The sequence below is a fragment of the Euprymna scolopes genome, chromosome 8 (genome assembly GCF_053919585.1).
Source record: "Euprymna scolopes isolate OS-2025 chromosome 8, ASM5391958v1, whole genome shotgun sequence".
In the NCBI taxonomy this organism is placed as follows: domain Eukaryota; kingdom Metazoa; phylum Mollusca; class Cephalopoda; order Sepiida; family Sepiolidae; genus Euprymna; species Euprymna scolopes.
Window position 1 is genome coordinate 141,517,594 of NC_136489.1, and position 15,747 is coordinate 141,533,340.

The 15,747-nt window shown below is 42.9% G+C and overlaps 1 protein-coding gene across 1 annotated transcript; it reads right to left on the minus strand.

The window, feature by feature from the left end:
• Positions 1–1,682: 1,682 nt before the first annotated feature.
• LOC145283978 (uncharacterized) lies at positions 1,683–13,861 on the minus strand. The gene is made up of 3 exons (XM_080133076.1): positions 12,413–13,861; positions 10,051–12,295; positions 1,683–2,404 (listed from the first exon to the last, which is right to left on the minus strand). The coding sequence occupies exons 1-3, from the start codon at positions 13,859–13,861 to the stop codon at positions 1,683–1,685; spliced, it is 4,416 nt and encodes a 1,471-aa protein (XP_079989202.1).
• Positions 13,862–15,747: the final 1,886 nt, after the last annotated feature.

The window sequence follows — 15,747 nt, forward strand, 5'->3', positions numbered from 1 at the left end:
TTCGAGGCACCGCCAAAACTGGGGGGGGGGGGCAGGTCAGTACTTTTTGACGGACCGTCTTTTTAAAAATCTACCAAAAATCAGGTAATTATCCGATCAATACGAAATTTTCAGCGATTATTAGGAGAAGAATGAACTTTATAAGAGTGTACTTATTTTTCATAAACGATATTTATATATATATATTTTTTTGCTTACAAACCCCCCCCTTGTTTTGAAGTGGGAACAAATATGCTTAAAATAATCATCTGAAACTGAACAAAACATATTGTGTTGTTGTAAGGGACAGAATTATAGATTAAAAAAAAAAATAAAAAAATTGTTTGCATACCTTATTTTGACGTCTGAATATCAGAACTTCTATTGTGTTTAATTATCCCGCTTTTGAGTTTTGAAGTGTGAAATTCGGTGAATATGTTAAGTAAAATAATTAATTTAAGTTAAGCAAAACAAAAAAAAATTTTTTTTAATATTTATACGAAAAAAGCCATTTTAAAATTTTTGATAAATAAATTAACAATTTTTTTTTAGCGAGCCGAATAATGCATGACCATTATTAAACAGGGCACGCATGCTTTGAATAATCGATACAAAAAAAAAATTCGATAAATATTGTGCCCTTTGTGTTAAAAATAGCATCATTTTTTTCGATCTCGTTTGAAAACGTTTGCCGCCTTTCGACTACGGTGGACCAAACGCGCTGAAATAATTTTTGTTTATTCTGCTTTAAATTATAGCGAATTCTTAATAGGATGCTATAAAAAAGGTATAATCAAGGACCTAGGTCTGAGGCTAAGAAATTTATCCTAACACATCAATGACAACTGGCTGAGAGAGAAAGAGAAAAAGAACGTCTTACCTCTTGCAACAGATGCCGTCGGTTGCGACCTCAGGTATTAGTCCTTGTGGTCCCGTAATAATTCTTTATCAATACAATAATTGATTGAGAAAGAAAAAACAAAGGAACTACCAAGACGGTGTCCCAATAGTAAATAAGAGAAGAAGAAAAGAAAAGGAAAGAGAAGAAAAGGAACAACTTCAGACACGGCGTGAACCGATTGTAAAGATGGGGGTAAAAAATTAACACTCAAGCTAGTCAACCCATACAATTTTATAGAAGGTCTAGGGTCACATGATTTATCCATTAGTATAAAAAACAATCACAAAGGGAAAGACGCTTTCGCATCCATCTCTCAAAACCCGAGGTCATTGAAGGTAGGAAAGATTTTCTTATACACTCCCGTCTCAAGAGAAAAAATAAATAAATAAATAAATAAATGAATAAATAAATAGTAAACAGTGAAGTTGTCTGAGTACATTTTAATACAAATAACTGTTAATTTTGGGTCCAAACACTCAAAATTCTAAATTTAGATTCCCGGGACATGGATCCAACTTGATAAATTGAACAAATCCAAGAAAAATAAGTTTTAAGGGGTCGAAGCAAAAACCCCCCCAAAAAACTGAACCTTCAGCCAATCCCCGGTCCAAACATTCCAAACCAACATAAAGTGTATTCAGACATAGGGCAAGCTTCGTAATCGGTTTTTGTCAAAATTTGACTGCCAAGCCGGCTGAACTGCTAGTAAATAAATAAAAATAAAGGATAAAGAGAAAAGGAAGAAAGAAAAAAAAAATGGGAGAGGTAAATAAATAATTACCTATTTTCTGAGAGTGGACTGTTAGTGAATTGAATGTAGGCAATTCCAACAGTACCAATTCTCACCCTCTGGGGGAACTTGCTGAATACCTACGCAGTTGAAATGGTACCATTGATTGCATTCATCACAGCATATCATTGGACTACCATTATCCGGTAGAACACATCCTGGGCAAATACATGCATGTTCAGCATCATTTAATAAATTATCCACCATCATATCATGGGATAATGAAGGATCCTGGTTGAGGCAACTTCCACACCGCCAACTCTCCTCTTCTGGTGGAGGTCGATATAGACCAACACAGGAAAAATGGTACCAGTCATCACAGCAGTCACAACATATCATGGCACTGCCATTGTCTGGTTCACCACAATCAGGGCAAATCCAACCAAGCTCTGTGCCCTCTTCAATAGGGTCTTCAAGTACAGATGTACAGCCATTCAGATTGTCATCAGCATTCCCCATCAAGGAATCAAGTCCATCAATGGGTTCTTGAATAGACGACTCCAAGGGATAGAGGTGCTTCAGGGAATGAACTTGCAAGGAGCCATCTCCTCGTTTTATCTGAGCAGATCTCACCAATCCGTCATCTCCTGTAAATAGACGTGTGACCCTACCCAATGCCCAAAATGGTCGAGGTTTGTTAGGGAGTTTGATTGTGACTACATCTCCCACACAAACAACTGGTGAAGTCCCTCCTTGTTGTCTTTGGGCATGCTCTCTTATACTAAGCAGATAATCTTCGTACCAAATTTTCTTAAATCTTTTTAATGCATAATTCCTGCAATTTAAGGACTCTAAGAGTTGTTTCCGAGAGGGAGGTTCTAGTTGATAAATACCCTCCCCATCCATTCTCAAAATCAAACGAGGGTTTACTACAGGGCGTAAAAAGTGATTTGGACTTATTATTTCCAAACTTGAGTCAGATGAACTTCTGTAAGTCAAGGGACGGTCATTTATGGCATTTTGTACATCAGAAATAATTGTCAGGAGATCGAAATAATCATGACTAGCTCGTCCAATTAATTTATACAAGCAAGACTTGATGGTTTTAATCAGTCTTTCCCATACACCTCCATACCAAGGAGAGTGTACAGGGATCTTAACATGCTTGATTTGGCATGTCCCCAATTTCTCCCTGAATTCACTGGAAGCAATCACCTCATGAATCATGTCACATCCAGCCACAAATGACTTAGCATTGTCACTATAAATATGCGAAGGAATCCCATAAATATTTGAAAATCGAATCAAGGCCATTAGGAATGAGTGAACAGACATATCCTCAATCAGTTCTAGATGAACTGACCGTACCTCCAAACAAGTAAAGACCAGGATATACATCTTCACCCTCTCCCCACCTCTCAGAACCCACAGATGACCCGTATAGTCTACTCCTGTGTGCAAAAATGGTCTTATCATATTCACCCGATGTTTAGGTAAATCAGTCATTTTGGGGTAGGTAAATGGAATAGAGTTAAATTTCTGGCACAAGGAGCATCCTGATAAAATTCTCTTTACCGCCTGCCTACCCTGGGGTATCCAGTACCCAGATAACCTGACCTTATTCAAGGTAGCAGGAACACCCAGATGCTTACACTGGTGGTGACAGTCCAATATTATGAGATTAGAAAGATGGTGATCCTTAGCAATAAGCAAGGGATTAACTATGTTATATTCGCATATCTCTCCACATTTCCATGAATAAACCGGAAATCAGCAAGGCAATGACAGCAGCAACAATGGCGACCCTAAGACAAATCTGTTCGCCGTTACAACGTAGTCAAACACAATAAATACACAGGACAATTTCAAATCCCATCTCTTTAAACACACACATCATTAAAATAACTCGCACCTTACTTCAACATAGAAAACCTCCAGAGAAAGTTGCACAGCAAAAGAAAAAACCTAAATAAAAAATCACAGACACTACCGTAAACGCAACTCAGATAGCAAAAAAAACGCAAATAATGATTCCACAAAACACCCCAACAATACGACACCGACTAGGTTACATTCACAACTTTCTCAGCTTTAAATCGATATAACACATGCATACACACACCAAACAGATAATTCTCTACAATCCATTAAAGCACGAGAAACAAACACAAATAAAAAATACGACGGCCATTTTGACGCCGGAGCCGATGTGCCCTTTACTACGTCCGCACGTGCCGTATAAATAAGCCGGCCGTCAGAGAAAAAGTCAGTCTTCCAGCAGATCGCTGACCAGAGCAGGTCGCCTCGCTACCAGTTAGAAGCAGATACAGCTGTTCCCCTCAACCCCTTGCACCATACCAGCGACAGCCGTTCCTTCAGCTCCATCCAGCAGCAGCAGCTCAGCGACAGCCGTTCCTTCAGCTCCATCCAGCAGCAGCAGCTCAGCGACAGCCGTTCCCCTCAACTTTCTAGCAGCAGCAGCGGCAGCAGCAGTAGCCATCCCCTTCAGCTCCATCCAGCAGCAGCAGCTCAGCGACAGCCGTTCCCCTCAACCTTCTAGCAGCAGCAGCAGCAACAGCCGTTCCCCTCAACTTTCTAGCAGCAGCAGCAGCAACAGCCGTTCCCTTCAGCTCCATCCAGCAGTAGCAGCGGCACCTCAGCGACAGCAGTTTGATTCAAAGCGCCTAGTCACCATATCACCGCTTGTTCCAGTCCCGGACGTCATCCCTAGACCGTACCAGCATCTAGGCCCCTGTACCTGCCCGAACCTGATCAGGCCAGGATCCCTACCTCTCTAATCCTTATTCCGGCCTTCCTGACGCCCAGCTGACCGTTCCGGCTTTGATTGAGGATATATATGCTTATTCACTTTGACCCTCAATAAAAGTTGAAACCAAATTACTTCGTTTGTTCTCCTTGCTTCCATACGCTCGTGTTATTTTATAACAACTGGTGTCAGAGCGTTCAGCAAGATGAGTACAGACAGCTACGAGGGTTTCACGCGGTCAGAACTATTCACACTGATCAAAGAACAGAAGCATCTGCTGTTCAACTTGAGGACAAGCTCAACACAACCATCGGAAGAGGCACTTCAGGAGATCCGAAATGACATAGATGCCATGACAACCGCCCTGAGATCAACAGCAATAACAACAGCCACCAACCCCCACACAAGCAGCGACTACAGTATGCTAATGCGCCAGCAAACAATTCGGGACGCCATGAGACAACAGAAGCCCTTCCGCCCTGGACAGGACGTAAACCAGTTCTTATCAGCGCTCACCAAAATATACGCAATACACGTCTTACCGGAGGGAGCAACATACCCAAGCCTGGAGGGCGAATTTGTCAAGGCCGCGAAAGACATGCTGGACCAGGGTATATTTCAGCAAATGCTGGATTCTGCACAAGATACATCCACCTTCAACAACCTGAAGGAGTATCTACTGACAACACACGGCAGCCAAATGACCACCTTCCAACATCTAAGCAAGGCCTGGGACTTAGAACGACATGACGGCGAAAAACTAACCGATTTTGCCGGTCGACTCGAAACCACACTCAGGGAAGCGGCCGTCCACATCAAGGCAAAACACAGAAAGGACAGAAACAATGAACTATCCGTTGACGGACTCATAGCAATAATAGGCGCAATGCTTATGAGTGAAAAGGTGAAAGCATGGAACACAAATATCTACCCGCACCTCGTCAGAACAATGGACAACCACTATACGGCAACTGGTATAGCGGCTGAAGCACAGCGATACCTGGATCGCGGCATAAAATCCGATGTCACCAATTCCCAAGACTCAGCACTCCTCGCTCAAGAGCACCACTTGAGACAAAGAAAACCTTACCATATAACAAACATGCACACCCACTCTAGTGGACGCAAGCGCTCGAACTTGACAGACACACACAAGAAAACTGATCAACGTCAACATCAGCAGCAAGAAGCTCGCAGGCAAACAGTAAGTTTCCCTGTATGCCAGAGATACCTCAGAGGCCTATCCTGCTTTAGGCAAAATTGCAGATACCGTCACCCACCCCGCACCCAAACACAAGCCCTTGTCGCAACAACAGGCAACAACATGCCGGAGACAGAGGACCAGGATTTTCACTTCGGTCAGGACGAGATGTGATGCCCCGCCCGACCCGCTCCAATATCAGCCATCACGTCTTCAACTTTCAAGAGCAATCTAACTATTCACCACTTGTCTACTCCACCTTTTACATTGGCGACACAAAGTTCTCAGACATCGCGATGCTCGACTCAGGATGCTCGACCTGCATCATACCAGCATCACAACTACCAGACGAAGCCAAGAAGCACATAAAACGCTCGGACGTCAAAGTGAGGGGCATCAATGGCAGCATTACCGCGCTTGGCCAACTAACATGCGACATTGTAATCGGCAACCAGAACACACCCGCATTCTGTGGCATAAACGCCCTAATAACGGCACAATCTACACCAATCCTGATCGGCCAAAACATCCTATGCCATGATACCCTCATCTCGTACACGGTCGACAACGAAAAAGCGAAAGTGGAGTTCAAACGCACACTTGCCCAAGGAGGCTCCACACACACAGCTAACATCGTACGGCAAACGTCGTCACCAAACAGTCCCACAGACGACTCCCAGACCAAGGTCATCCAGGACTACCTAGCTATCGGACCCCATCCCGAACTCCACACCTTGGATGAAAAGCTTACATGGCTAAAACACAACACAGGACTCACACTACCAAACCATCCCAACCGTGATGAACTTGAGGCCACCACCAACCTACTAATCCGCTATGCCGACATCATCGGTACTGAGAATGGCGACAAGGGCACATTCATCCGCCCCATTCGGATACCAACCAACGGCCAATCACGCAGCCAAAAACAACATCCGATTGCTCAAGCCCTGGAAGAGGAGGTCAATGCCGAGATTGGCCGCATGGCAAGCAAAGGCATCATTGAAGCCTGCAGCGACCCCAAAGGTTTCAACAGTCCAGTATTCGCCGTACGTAAGAAAAATGGGTCAATTCGCGTCGTTGCAAACTTTAAAAGAACACTAAACAAAGTGCTAGTCGATCTGGACCCCTACCCAATACCCAGGATGGATCACCTGCTCAACAAAATCGGCAAGGGCAACAGGTATTTTGCATCCCTGGATCTGCGTAGTGGATATTGGCAGATTGAAATAGATGAGCAGGACCGGCACAAAACAGCCTTCACATGGAAGGACAAATGCTACCAGTACACATGCCTGGCCTTTGGTCTCACTTCGGCCGGACAAATCTTTTCCCGTTGCGTAGCAGAGGCCTTAGCCACGGTCACATCTCGCAGCAACATATCATCTTACATCGACGACAACCTGGTGCATGCTAAGACATTCAAGGAGTACATCATCGCGCTAGAACAACTGTTCATGGCCCTCCAAAAGTTTGGACTTAAGCTGAACCCAGACAAATGCTCCTTCCTCGCACCTGAGGCCAAATTTCTCGGCCGCATAATAAACAGCGAAGGGTTCAAGGCCGACCCCGAATATGTTCGTGCCATAGGAGAAATGAAACCCCCAACCTCAAGAAAGGAACTCCAAAGTCTCATCGGCCGCTTGGTCTGGATCAGACAATTCCTTGAGACGCGCCTTCATGAACAGATCAGATCAAGCATGTTCTCAAAACTCATGGCCCCTATACACGAACTCAACAAGGTCAACAAGCCATTCCACTGGACCGAGAATGCAGACAGAGCATTCAGGAAGATCAAGGACCGATTATCCTCCCCGCCGGTTATCTCGTTTCCAGACTTCTCCATGCCCTTCACGCTCACTACTGATGCCAGTGATGTCGCATGCGGAGCAATCCTGATGCAAGAGTCCAGCAACGGGAAGAAGAACATTGTCGGAGTCGCGTCCCACTCCTTCAATACAACAGAGCAAAACTGGTCTACAACGGAACGCGAGGCATATGCAGTGAAGTGGGCGATACTGAAATTTGACTACTTTCAAGGGAAATTATGGCAGACGCACCCGCTGGCCCATGGGCCACTGCAAGCGGGGTAAGAGACCATTTGAACTCGTCTTTGTTGACTTTGTCACAATGTCCAACTCAAAGGGGAAAAGATATATACTTACGATACTGGACAGCTTCAGCCGGCATCTCACAGCTATACCATGTGCAAGAGACCGTGCCATCGACACCGCCCGTGGTTTATACCAGTTCTTCCTCCGACACAGAGAAATCCCACGCATAGTGTCCTCCGACCGAGGTACACACTTCACAGGGGAAGTCTATCGACAGTTCTGCGAACAAATGGCCATCACACAGGAACTGCATTGCCCGTGGCGCCCACAAAGCTCAGGGAACATAGAGAGACAACATCGAACAATGAAGAACGCCATCTACATGCTGTGTGAAGACAGGAATTGCGAGTGGACAGATGTTCTCGAATCTGTTGTGTCTTCCATGAACGCCACAATCAACAACGCCACCGGTGTCTCCCCGCATTTCACAGTCACGGGCCGCCACCCTAGCATCGGCTTGCCAACACCCCACAGAAGGGAAGCCAGGAGCGATGACCCAGGTGCATATGGCATGCAAATCAACGCCCTGCTAAGACAGGTTCATCACCGTGTCGCCCTGGCCAATGATGAAGCAGATCATAAAATGGAGAACCGCGAAAAGCACTTCTCCCACAAGAACCCGCTACAAGTAGGAGACAAGGTCCTACTTCACCGTCCTCAATCAGCCACGGCCAAATCAACACACATGCAATGGATAGGAAGCTTCACTATCACAAAAACCAACAGCTTGATGTACCAAGTACAAGATGAGAGCGGCATCACAACCTGGGTACACCGGGCGCAGATCCGACGAATAGCACCACGCCCGCCGCACCTGTCTATCACGAACCTCCCACCCCCACCCAGCATCACCGACGAACAGCATTCCACGAACGGCCCCACATGCAATCCGGACGAGAATCGGACGCCATCCTCACAAGCCGGCCAACCCAGGAGATTACCAGCCAGAACAACAAGAGGACAACTCCCTACACGCTTCAGAGACTTTATCATGTAAATATGATCGAGATCTGGGGGAGCATTGTTATATTCGCATATCTCTCCACATTTCCATGAATAAACCGGAAATCAGCAAGGCAATGACAGCAGCAACAATGGCGACCCTAAGACAAATCTGTTCGCCGTTACAACGTAGTCAAACACAATAAATACACAGGACAATTTCAAATCCCATCTCTTTAAACACACACATCATTAAAATAACTCGCACCTTACTTCAACATAGAAAACCTCCAGAGAAAGTTGCACAGCAAAAGAAAAAACCTAAATAAAAAATCACAGACACTACCGTAAACGCAACTCAGATAGCAAAAAAAACGCAAATAATGATTCCACAAAACACCCCAACAATACGACACCGACTAGGTTACATTCACAACTTTCTCAGCTTTAAATCGATATAACACATGCATACACACACCAAACAGATAATTCTCTACAATCCATTAAAGCACGAGAAACAAACACAAATAAAAAATACGACGGCCATTTTGACGCCGGAGCCGATGTGCCCTTTACTACGTCCGCACGTGCCGTATAAATAAGCCGGCCGTCAGAGAAAAAGTCAGTCTTCCAGCAGATCGCTGACCAGAGCAGGTCGCCTCGCTACCAGTTAGAAGCAGATACAGCTGTTCCCCTCAACCCCTTGCACCATACCAGCGACAGCCGTTCCTTCAGCTCCATCCAGCAGCAGCAGCTCAGCGACAGCCGTTCCTTCAGCTCCATCCAGCAGCAGCAGCTCAGCGACAGCCGTTCCCCTCAACTTTCTAGCAGCAGCAGCGGCAGCAGCAGTAGCCATCCCCTTCAGCTCCATCCAGCAGCAGCAGCTCAGCGACAGCCGTTCCCCTCAACCTTCTAGCAGCAGCAGCAGCAACAGCCGTTCCCCTCAACTTTCTAGCAGCAGCAGCAGCAACAGCCGTTCCCTTCAGCTCCATCCAGCAGTAGCAGCGGCACCTCAGCGACAGCAGTTTGATTCAAAGCGCCTAGTCACCATATCACCGCTTGTTCCAGTCCCGGACGTCATCCCTAGACCGTACCAGCATCTAGGCCCCTGTACCTGCCCGAACCTGATCAGGCCAGGATCCCTACCTCTCTAATCCTTATTCCGGCCTTCCTGACGCCCAGCTGACCGTTCCGGCTTTGATTGAGGATATATATGCTTATTCACTTTGACCCTCAATAAAAGTTGAAACCAAATTACTTCGTTTGTTCTCCTTGCTTCCATACGCTCGTGTTATTTTATAACAACTATTTCGTATTCATATACAGAGACCTTCCCAATTCTTCCCTTGGATCGAATTAATCCTTCCTTATCCAAAAAAAGGTTTAGACTTCCCACTCTTGGTGGTATTGACCTACCTGAAGGATTTTGTAAGTATTCTAATTCCTCCCAGAAGGATTGTCTCTGCATTACTTTAATCAAGTGTGTCCGAGCCATCTTACCAAAGTCGGAGTCTCTTTTCCTCAACCTATTAATAAACTTGAACACACATGTGGTGACATTTAATAGTTTAGACAATGAAGAATATCTATCATATTGCACAACTGGCTCCTCCTGGCTGTGCGAAACAGCACAAACCATCGAAGATACAATCTTTTTGCTTTCTGGGCTCAAACAATTCAAAGGATTTTCAGGCCAAGAAATCGGTTGGTCTCTTAGCCAAGACGGTCCAGAAACCCAATATTCCAAATTGGCCCTCAGTTTAGAGGTAGGAATACCTCTGGTGATAAGGTCAGCGGGATTCTGTGCAGTAGGCACATATTTAAACTGAATTGCCACACCAAATTTAGACATCAATTCAGCCTCCCATTGACTAATGTCCTTCAATCTATTCATGGCAAAAAAATTCTTGCTATTAGTCCGCCTTGTGACCAACCAGGATAATACTATTTGTGAATCAACTGCAAGAAATACCTTTTTGAAACTTACATTAGAATAGGCCTTCAACAAAGTCGGAAGGCACTTGATGGCCAAGAAGGCCGATAAAAGCTCCAGAGTTGGTAAACTCTTCGATTTAAGAGGCGCCACCTTTGCCTTGGAAAAAACCAGAGATGAAACCTTCCCCTGGACTGCATATGCTGCAAATCCATATGCCCTTTTGGATGCATCACAAAACAGAAATAATTCAGCTTCCCTCCCTTCATCAAGGGTTTTTCTAGGGAAGGTAACAGAACCAAGTTCTGACAATTCATGAGCGATGACTGCCCATTTGGATTGAAGTTCACTTGGCACAATTTCATCCCACTCAAAACCTAATTTCCACAACTCACTAACAAGAGTACGTGCCTGTATAGATACCGGCAAACATAATGAGAGTGGATCGAATATCCTTGATGCTTCAGACAGTATATGCCTTTTAGTTGCTGCCTCAGGGTTACAATTATAGGAAGCAATATTGATGGTATCAGCAAGAGGATCGTAACGATAACCTAATACCTTCTCCCAAGGACAGCTGTGACTCACAAGAGTACCATCTCTCCTCATTAAATCGTGTAATTCTGTATGATTAGAATTGCAAGATTGGAGTATGAATCCTCCTTCTTGCAATCTTTCTACTGCTCGTGTATACAAGCCCGTTAACTCATCCAAGGAATTGCTTGTTTTAATCAGATTATCTACATAAAAATTAGACTGTAACATCCCAGTGCAATCATCCAAAGGATAACGCCCAGCATGAAATTTTAGTATGCAATTCAAGATGAATGGGCTTGCACTAAACCCAAATAAGATTGTTGTGTAACGATAACACATTAGCTTATTATTTTTTCGCAGAAAGAAACAAAATTTATTCTTATCAGATTCACTAGATAATCGAATCATCAAGAATGCCTTCTTGATGTCTGCTAAAAATACATACCTATTTGTTCGGAAAAGCAGAGTTAAATCAAGCATGTCCCCTGTTAAGTTGATCCCAGGATAAGCAGCATCATTTAGAGAGACAGAGTTCTTAGTTTTAAAAGAACAGTTAAAAACTGGTCGAATTTTAGTTGTAGTTGTATGCTCGTCTTTGAACACAGGTCTATGTGGAACCCACACATAATGCTTGTATTCCTGAGGGGAGCATTCTAGGGGTTCAATTATCCCTTCTCTTTCTTGGTCTTCAAAAACCTTAATATACTCCTCATATAAGTCCTTCTTCTTTAAATTGAATACTACTCTGTCCAGCACCTTAAGTGCTATATGATGGTTAGATTGAACCTGAGATAACTTGTCCTTATGCCAAGGCAATTTAACCAAATAATGACCATCTTTATAAACTATGTTTTGCATGAATTCTTCCATCTTTTGATTGTCATAGTCAGAAACCGATTCTATGTCAGGCAGTCCCAAGGATTCTAGACTAAACATCCATTCCAAGCCCCGATCCACAGTGCTTCCTTCAAAAATGTCGGCAAATGGATCCACATAGGTCGGAACAGGATTCACAATACTATTAACCAAAGAATCGTTACAATAGTACTGCCTGTCAATTTCATAGCTCAAGGCTCCCGGAGTTATAGCAATCTTACTGATTTGGTTCTCATGCAAAAAATGTTTTGTATTTCCTATGGGGATAATGCCAGCGGATGTCTGCCAAGCCGCACCATTCATGCATCGTGTTATCTTCATGGGACGCATATATTGAATCAAATCAATTCCCATGAGACCCCACAATTGTACACTGCCACTCTCTATCTCTGCAGCAAAGGTATAATTCAGTTTTCTTAGGTTTTCCCAAACCAGAGGAAGGTCTGGTACTTTGTGAGACAGATTCAATTCGCAATCAATTAAAATAGGTAGTTGGGGGGCTACTCCCGGCAAGACCTCTACAACTGCAGTTAACTGCTTGAAAATGCGGCGTTTTCTCCCCACAAAGGTCACAACGTCCATGGCCACCTCCTCCCATGAGTCTGGATCGCACTTCAGGTGCTGAAGAACCCGTTCAGAGAAATATGACCTCTGACTGCCCGAGTCAATAAGGCAATTCAGAGAAACTGAGGAGGCTCCCCTTTTAATTGTGATGTTGACCATTGGCAGTAGGTTTTGAATGTCCCCAAGTTTTGTACTTATGTTAGTATTTATTTCTGTTTCCTCTAGTACAAATTGAGGACACATAGAAGCATAATGCCTCCGAGACTTACAATACCTGCAAGGGAATCTAAATCCCTTGACTCCTGGACAGGCTTTCTGATCATGGCTGGCAACTGTGCAGAATTCACACAATCCAAGTTGCCTACAGCGTTGCAGGCGCTCATTGTATGAGGGATAGGTAGTACACTGAGAACTAGTGTGTCCATTTCTTGCACAAAAATTGCAATAAGGAATCTTGTCTTCCAAGTCTAGGTCTGCGTGAAAACTTTGTAATGCAGAATTTTTAGGTGGGCTTCTCGTCCAAACAGCATTTGACCTTGGCTTAAACCGTGGAATCAGTTCTGTCTTAGGAGTTGAAATAGGTTTAATCCGGAGTAATGCTTTAATAACTTCGTGACTATACTGCAGTATGCAGTTCAAGCCAGGATATGGTGTGCTAGAGCCTCTAATGAGCTCTGCCTTTATCTCATCAGGGATCTTATCAAATAGGATATGAGCCACCAGACATCCACTTCCGGAGTCCTCAACTAAAAAATCATAACCATAGTCTGAATCTAACTCACCAAGTTCATACTGAACCTGGGAAAGATATTCCTTTAGTTGTTCATAAGACTTGTCCACCTTAGGTGTAGACTGCACTATTCTTTTAAAAATTTCTTCCCTAATGGCTTCTCTGTCCCAGTATTCCTCCTTTAAAATATTTATGGCCACATCATAATTATGGTCATTTTCTGACAGGTGATGGATCAGATGAAATGGCCGACCTATCACATATGCCTTAAGGCATATGAGTTTTTCCTTCTTTGAGCTCACTCCAGATGTGCAAAACTCAAAACGGGTTAGGAAATCCCGCAGGGCAAATTTATTGGTTTTATCAACGCCAGTAAATGTTGGACATGTTATTTTAGGCTTCGCTAATTCAATGCCAGATTGAGCTGGGGAAGGTAGAGTGGGAGGAGTTGAGGTTAGTAAAGGGGAATGGATCTCTGGAACCGGTAAGGAAGCATCTAACTGCGACAATAATTTATTCACCCTGGTTTTGTAAGTGAAACTGTCTGTCAAACAGCTCCTCATCTCAATCGATGGTGTCTCCTTCATTATTTTCTTGTCAATATGCAATAACTCTTGGAGCCACTGGAGAATGTCTCGTTTATGCAGTTCCAATACATCTCTCTCAAGAGGTTCAAGTCCACTAAGATTTTCTAGTGTTAAGTCTATCATCGTACGAGTGACTCTCTGATCTTCCAATAAGGATGACCGTGATGATTGTTCAACTTGTAAGGAATTCATTTTAATATAAAAAACAGTAGCTGTTGCAATGTATAGCGAATTCTTAATAGGATGCTATAAAAAAGGTATAATCAAGGACCTAGGTCTGAGGCTAAGAAATTTATCCTAACACATCAATGACAACTGGCTGAGAGAGAAAGAGAAAAAGAACGTCTTACCTCTTGCAACAGATGCCGTCGGTTGCGACCTCAGGTATTAGTCCTTGTGGTCCCGTAATAATTCTTTATCAATACAATAATTGATTGAGAAAGAAAAAACAAAGGAACTACCAAGACGGTGTCCCAATAGTAAATAAGAGAAGAAGAAAAGAAAAGGAAAGAGAAGAAAAGGAACAACTTCAGACACGGCGTGAACCGATTGTAAAGATGGGGGTAAAAAATTAACACTCAAGCTAGTCAACCCATACAATTTTATAGAAGGTCTAGGGTCACATGATTTATCCATTAGTATAAAAAACAATCACAAAGGGAAAGACGCTTTCGCATCCATCTCTCAAAACCCGAGGTCATTGAAGGTAGGAAAGATTTTCTTATAAAATTGCCCCCCCCCCATTTTGGGGAGCCTGGCCCCCACACACATACACATTAAAAACCAAATTCATACAAATGGTCACCCATCTGGTACTGGCCAGCCTCAGCTTAATAATACATTGAAATTTTCGTCACTGAAAAATAAGTTTTTTTGGCCTGTTTGGTCTTCCATAGTTTTCTTATCATCAAAAGAAAACGTAAACAGAGTCGATCTGAACTCTACGTCGACGCGAAATATTTGGTTACCTATATGAATAAGTGGAATTATTTGAAATTCAGGTACTTATATTATAATATTGTTGCATATTCTCTTAGAAAATCATCCTAAATCTTAGTTAGACAATAAATAAATAAATAATTTCAAAAACCCTTTTTTTTTAATATTTAAGTACGTTTTTTGTGCAAGACAAAAAATGTCAATTGTTAACTTTTTGGGAAAATTTAACATTTAAAATTGAATTAAAAATAGTAGAAAAAGTTTTACATTATTCGGTTTTCTATATGATAAAATACAGGGTTTTATCTTTCTGGAAAAAAAAAAGTTACTCAGAAATAATGGATTTTAATAAATGTAATTTAGTTTTAAAAAACAACAACAACTTGATTTTGCGGCCATTTTTGGCGGTGCCTAATTTAAAATCCATTGAAAGCGGTCGGTGGTTCTATGAGAAAATAAAGCTGTGTACGCATTATAAATGTTTCTTTTCTGTGTCTTACGTTATACATTAGTACATTAGGGGTCATTTCGAGTTAAAAGTTTATTTACTGCACTCATCTGGACTAGAGAAAATCATGATTTAAATGTGTCTCGTCTAAATAACTAATGATGAATATCTAATATGGCCGACAAGACGGGTGATCAAAAAATCAGATCGACGTACCGCGTACCGGAAAACGAAATGAGACTAACGAAATGAGACCTCATTTCGTTTTCCGGTACGCTCGATCTGACTTTTTGATCACCCGTCTTGTCGGCCATATCAGAGAATTATCGTTAGTTATTTAGACGAGACATACACATTTTAATCATGATTTTCTTTAGTCCAGATGAGTGCAGTAAATAAACTTTTAACTCGAAATGACCCCTAATGTATAACATAAGACACAGAAAAGAAACATTTATAATGCGTACACAGCTTTATTTTCTCATAGAACCACCGACCG

Coding starts and splice junctions, on each gene's coding strand:
- LOC145283978 (XM_080133076.1), bottom strand. CDS start 13,861: ATGAAGGAGACACCATCGATTGAGATGAGGAGCTGTTTGACAGACAGT. Junction 12,296..12,412: donor AAGTACCAGACCTTCCTCTG/GTTTGGGAAAAC, acceptor CGTCCCATGAAG/ATAACACGATGCATGAATGG. Junction 2,405..10,050: donor ATACTTACAAAATCCTTCAG/GTAGGTCAATAC, acceptor TTTGGTACGAAG/ATTATCTGCTTAGTATAAGA.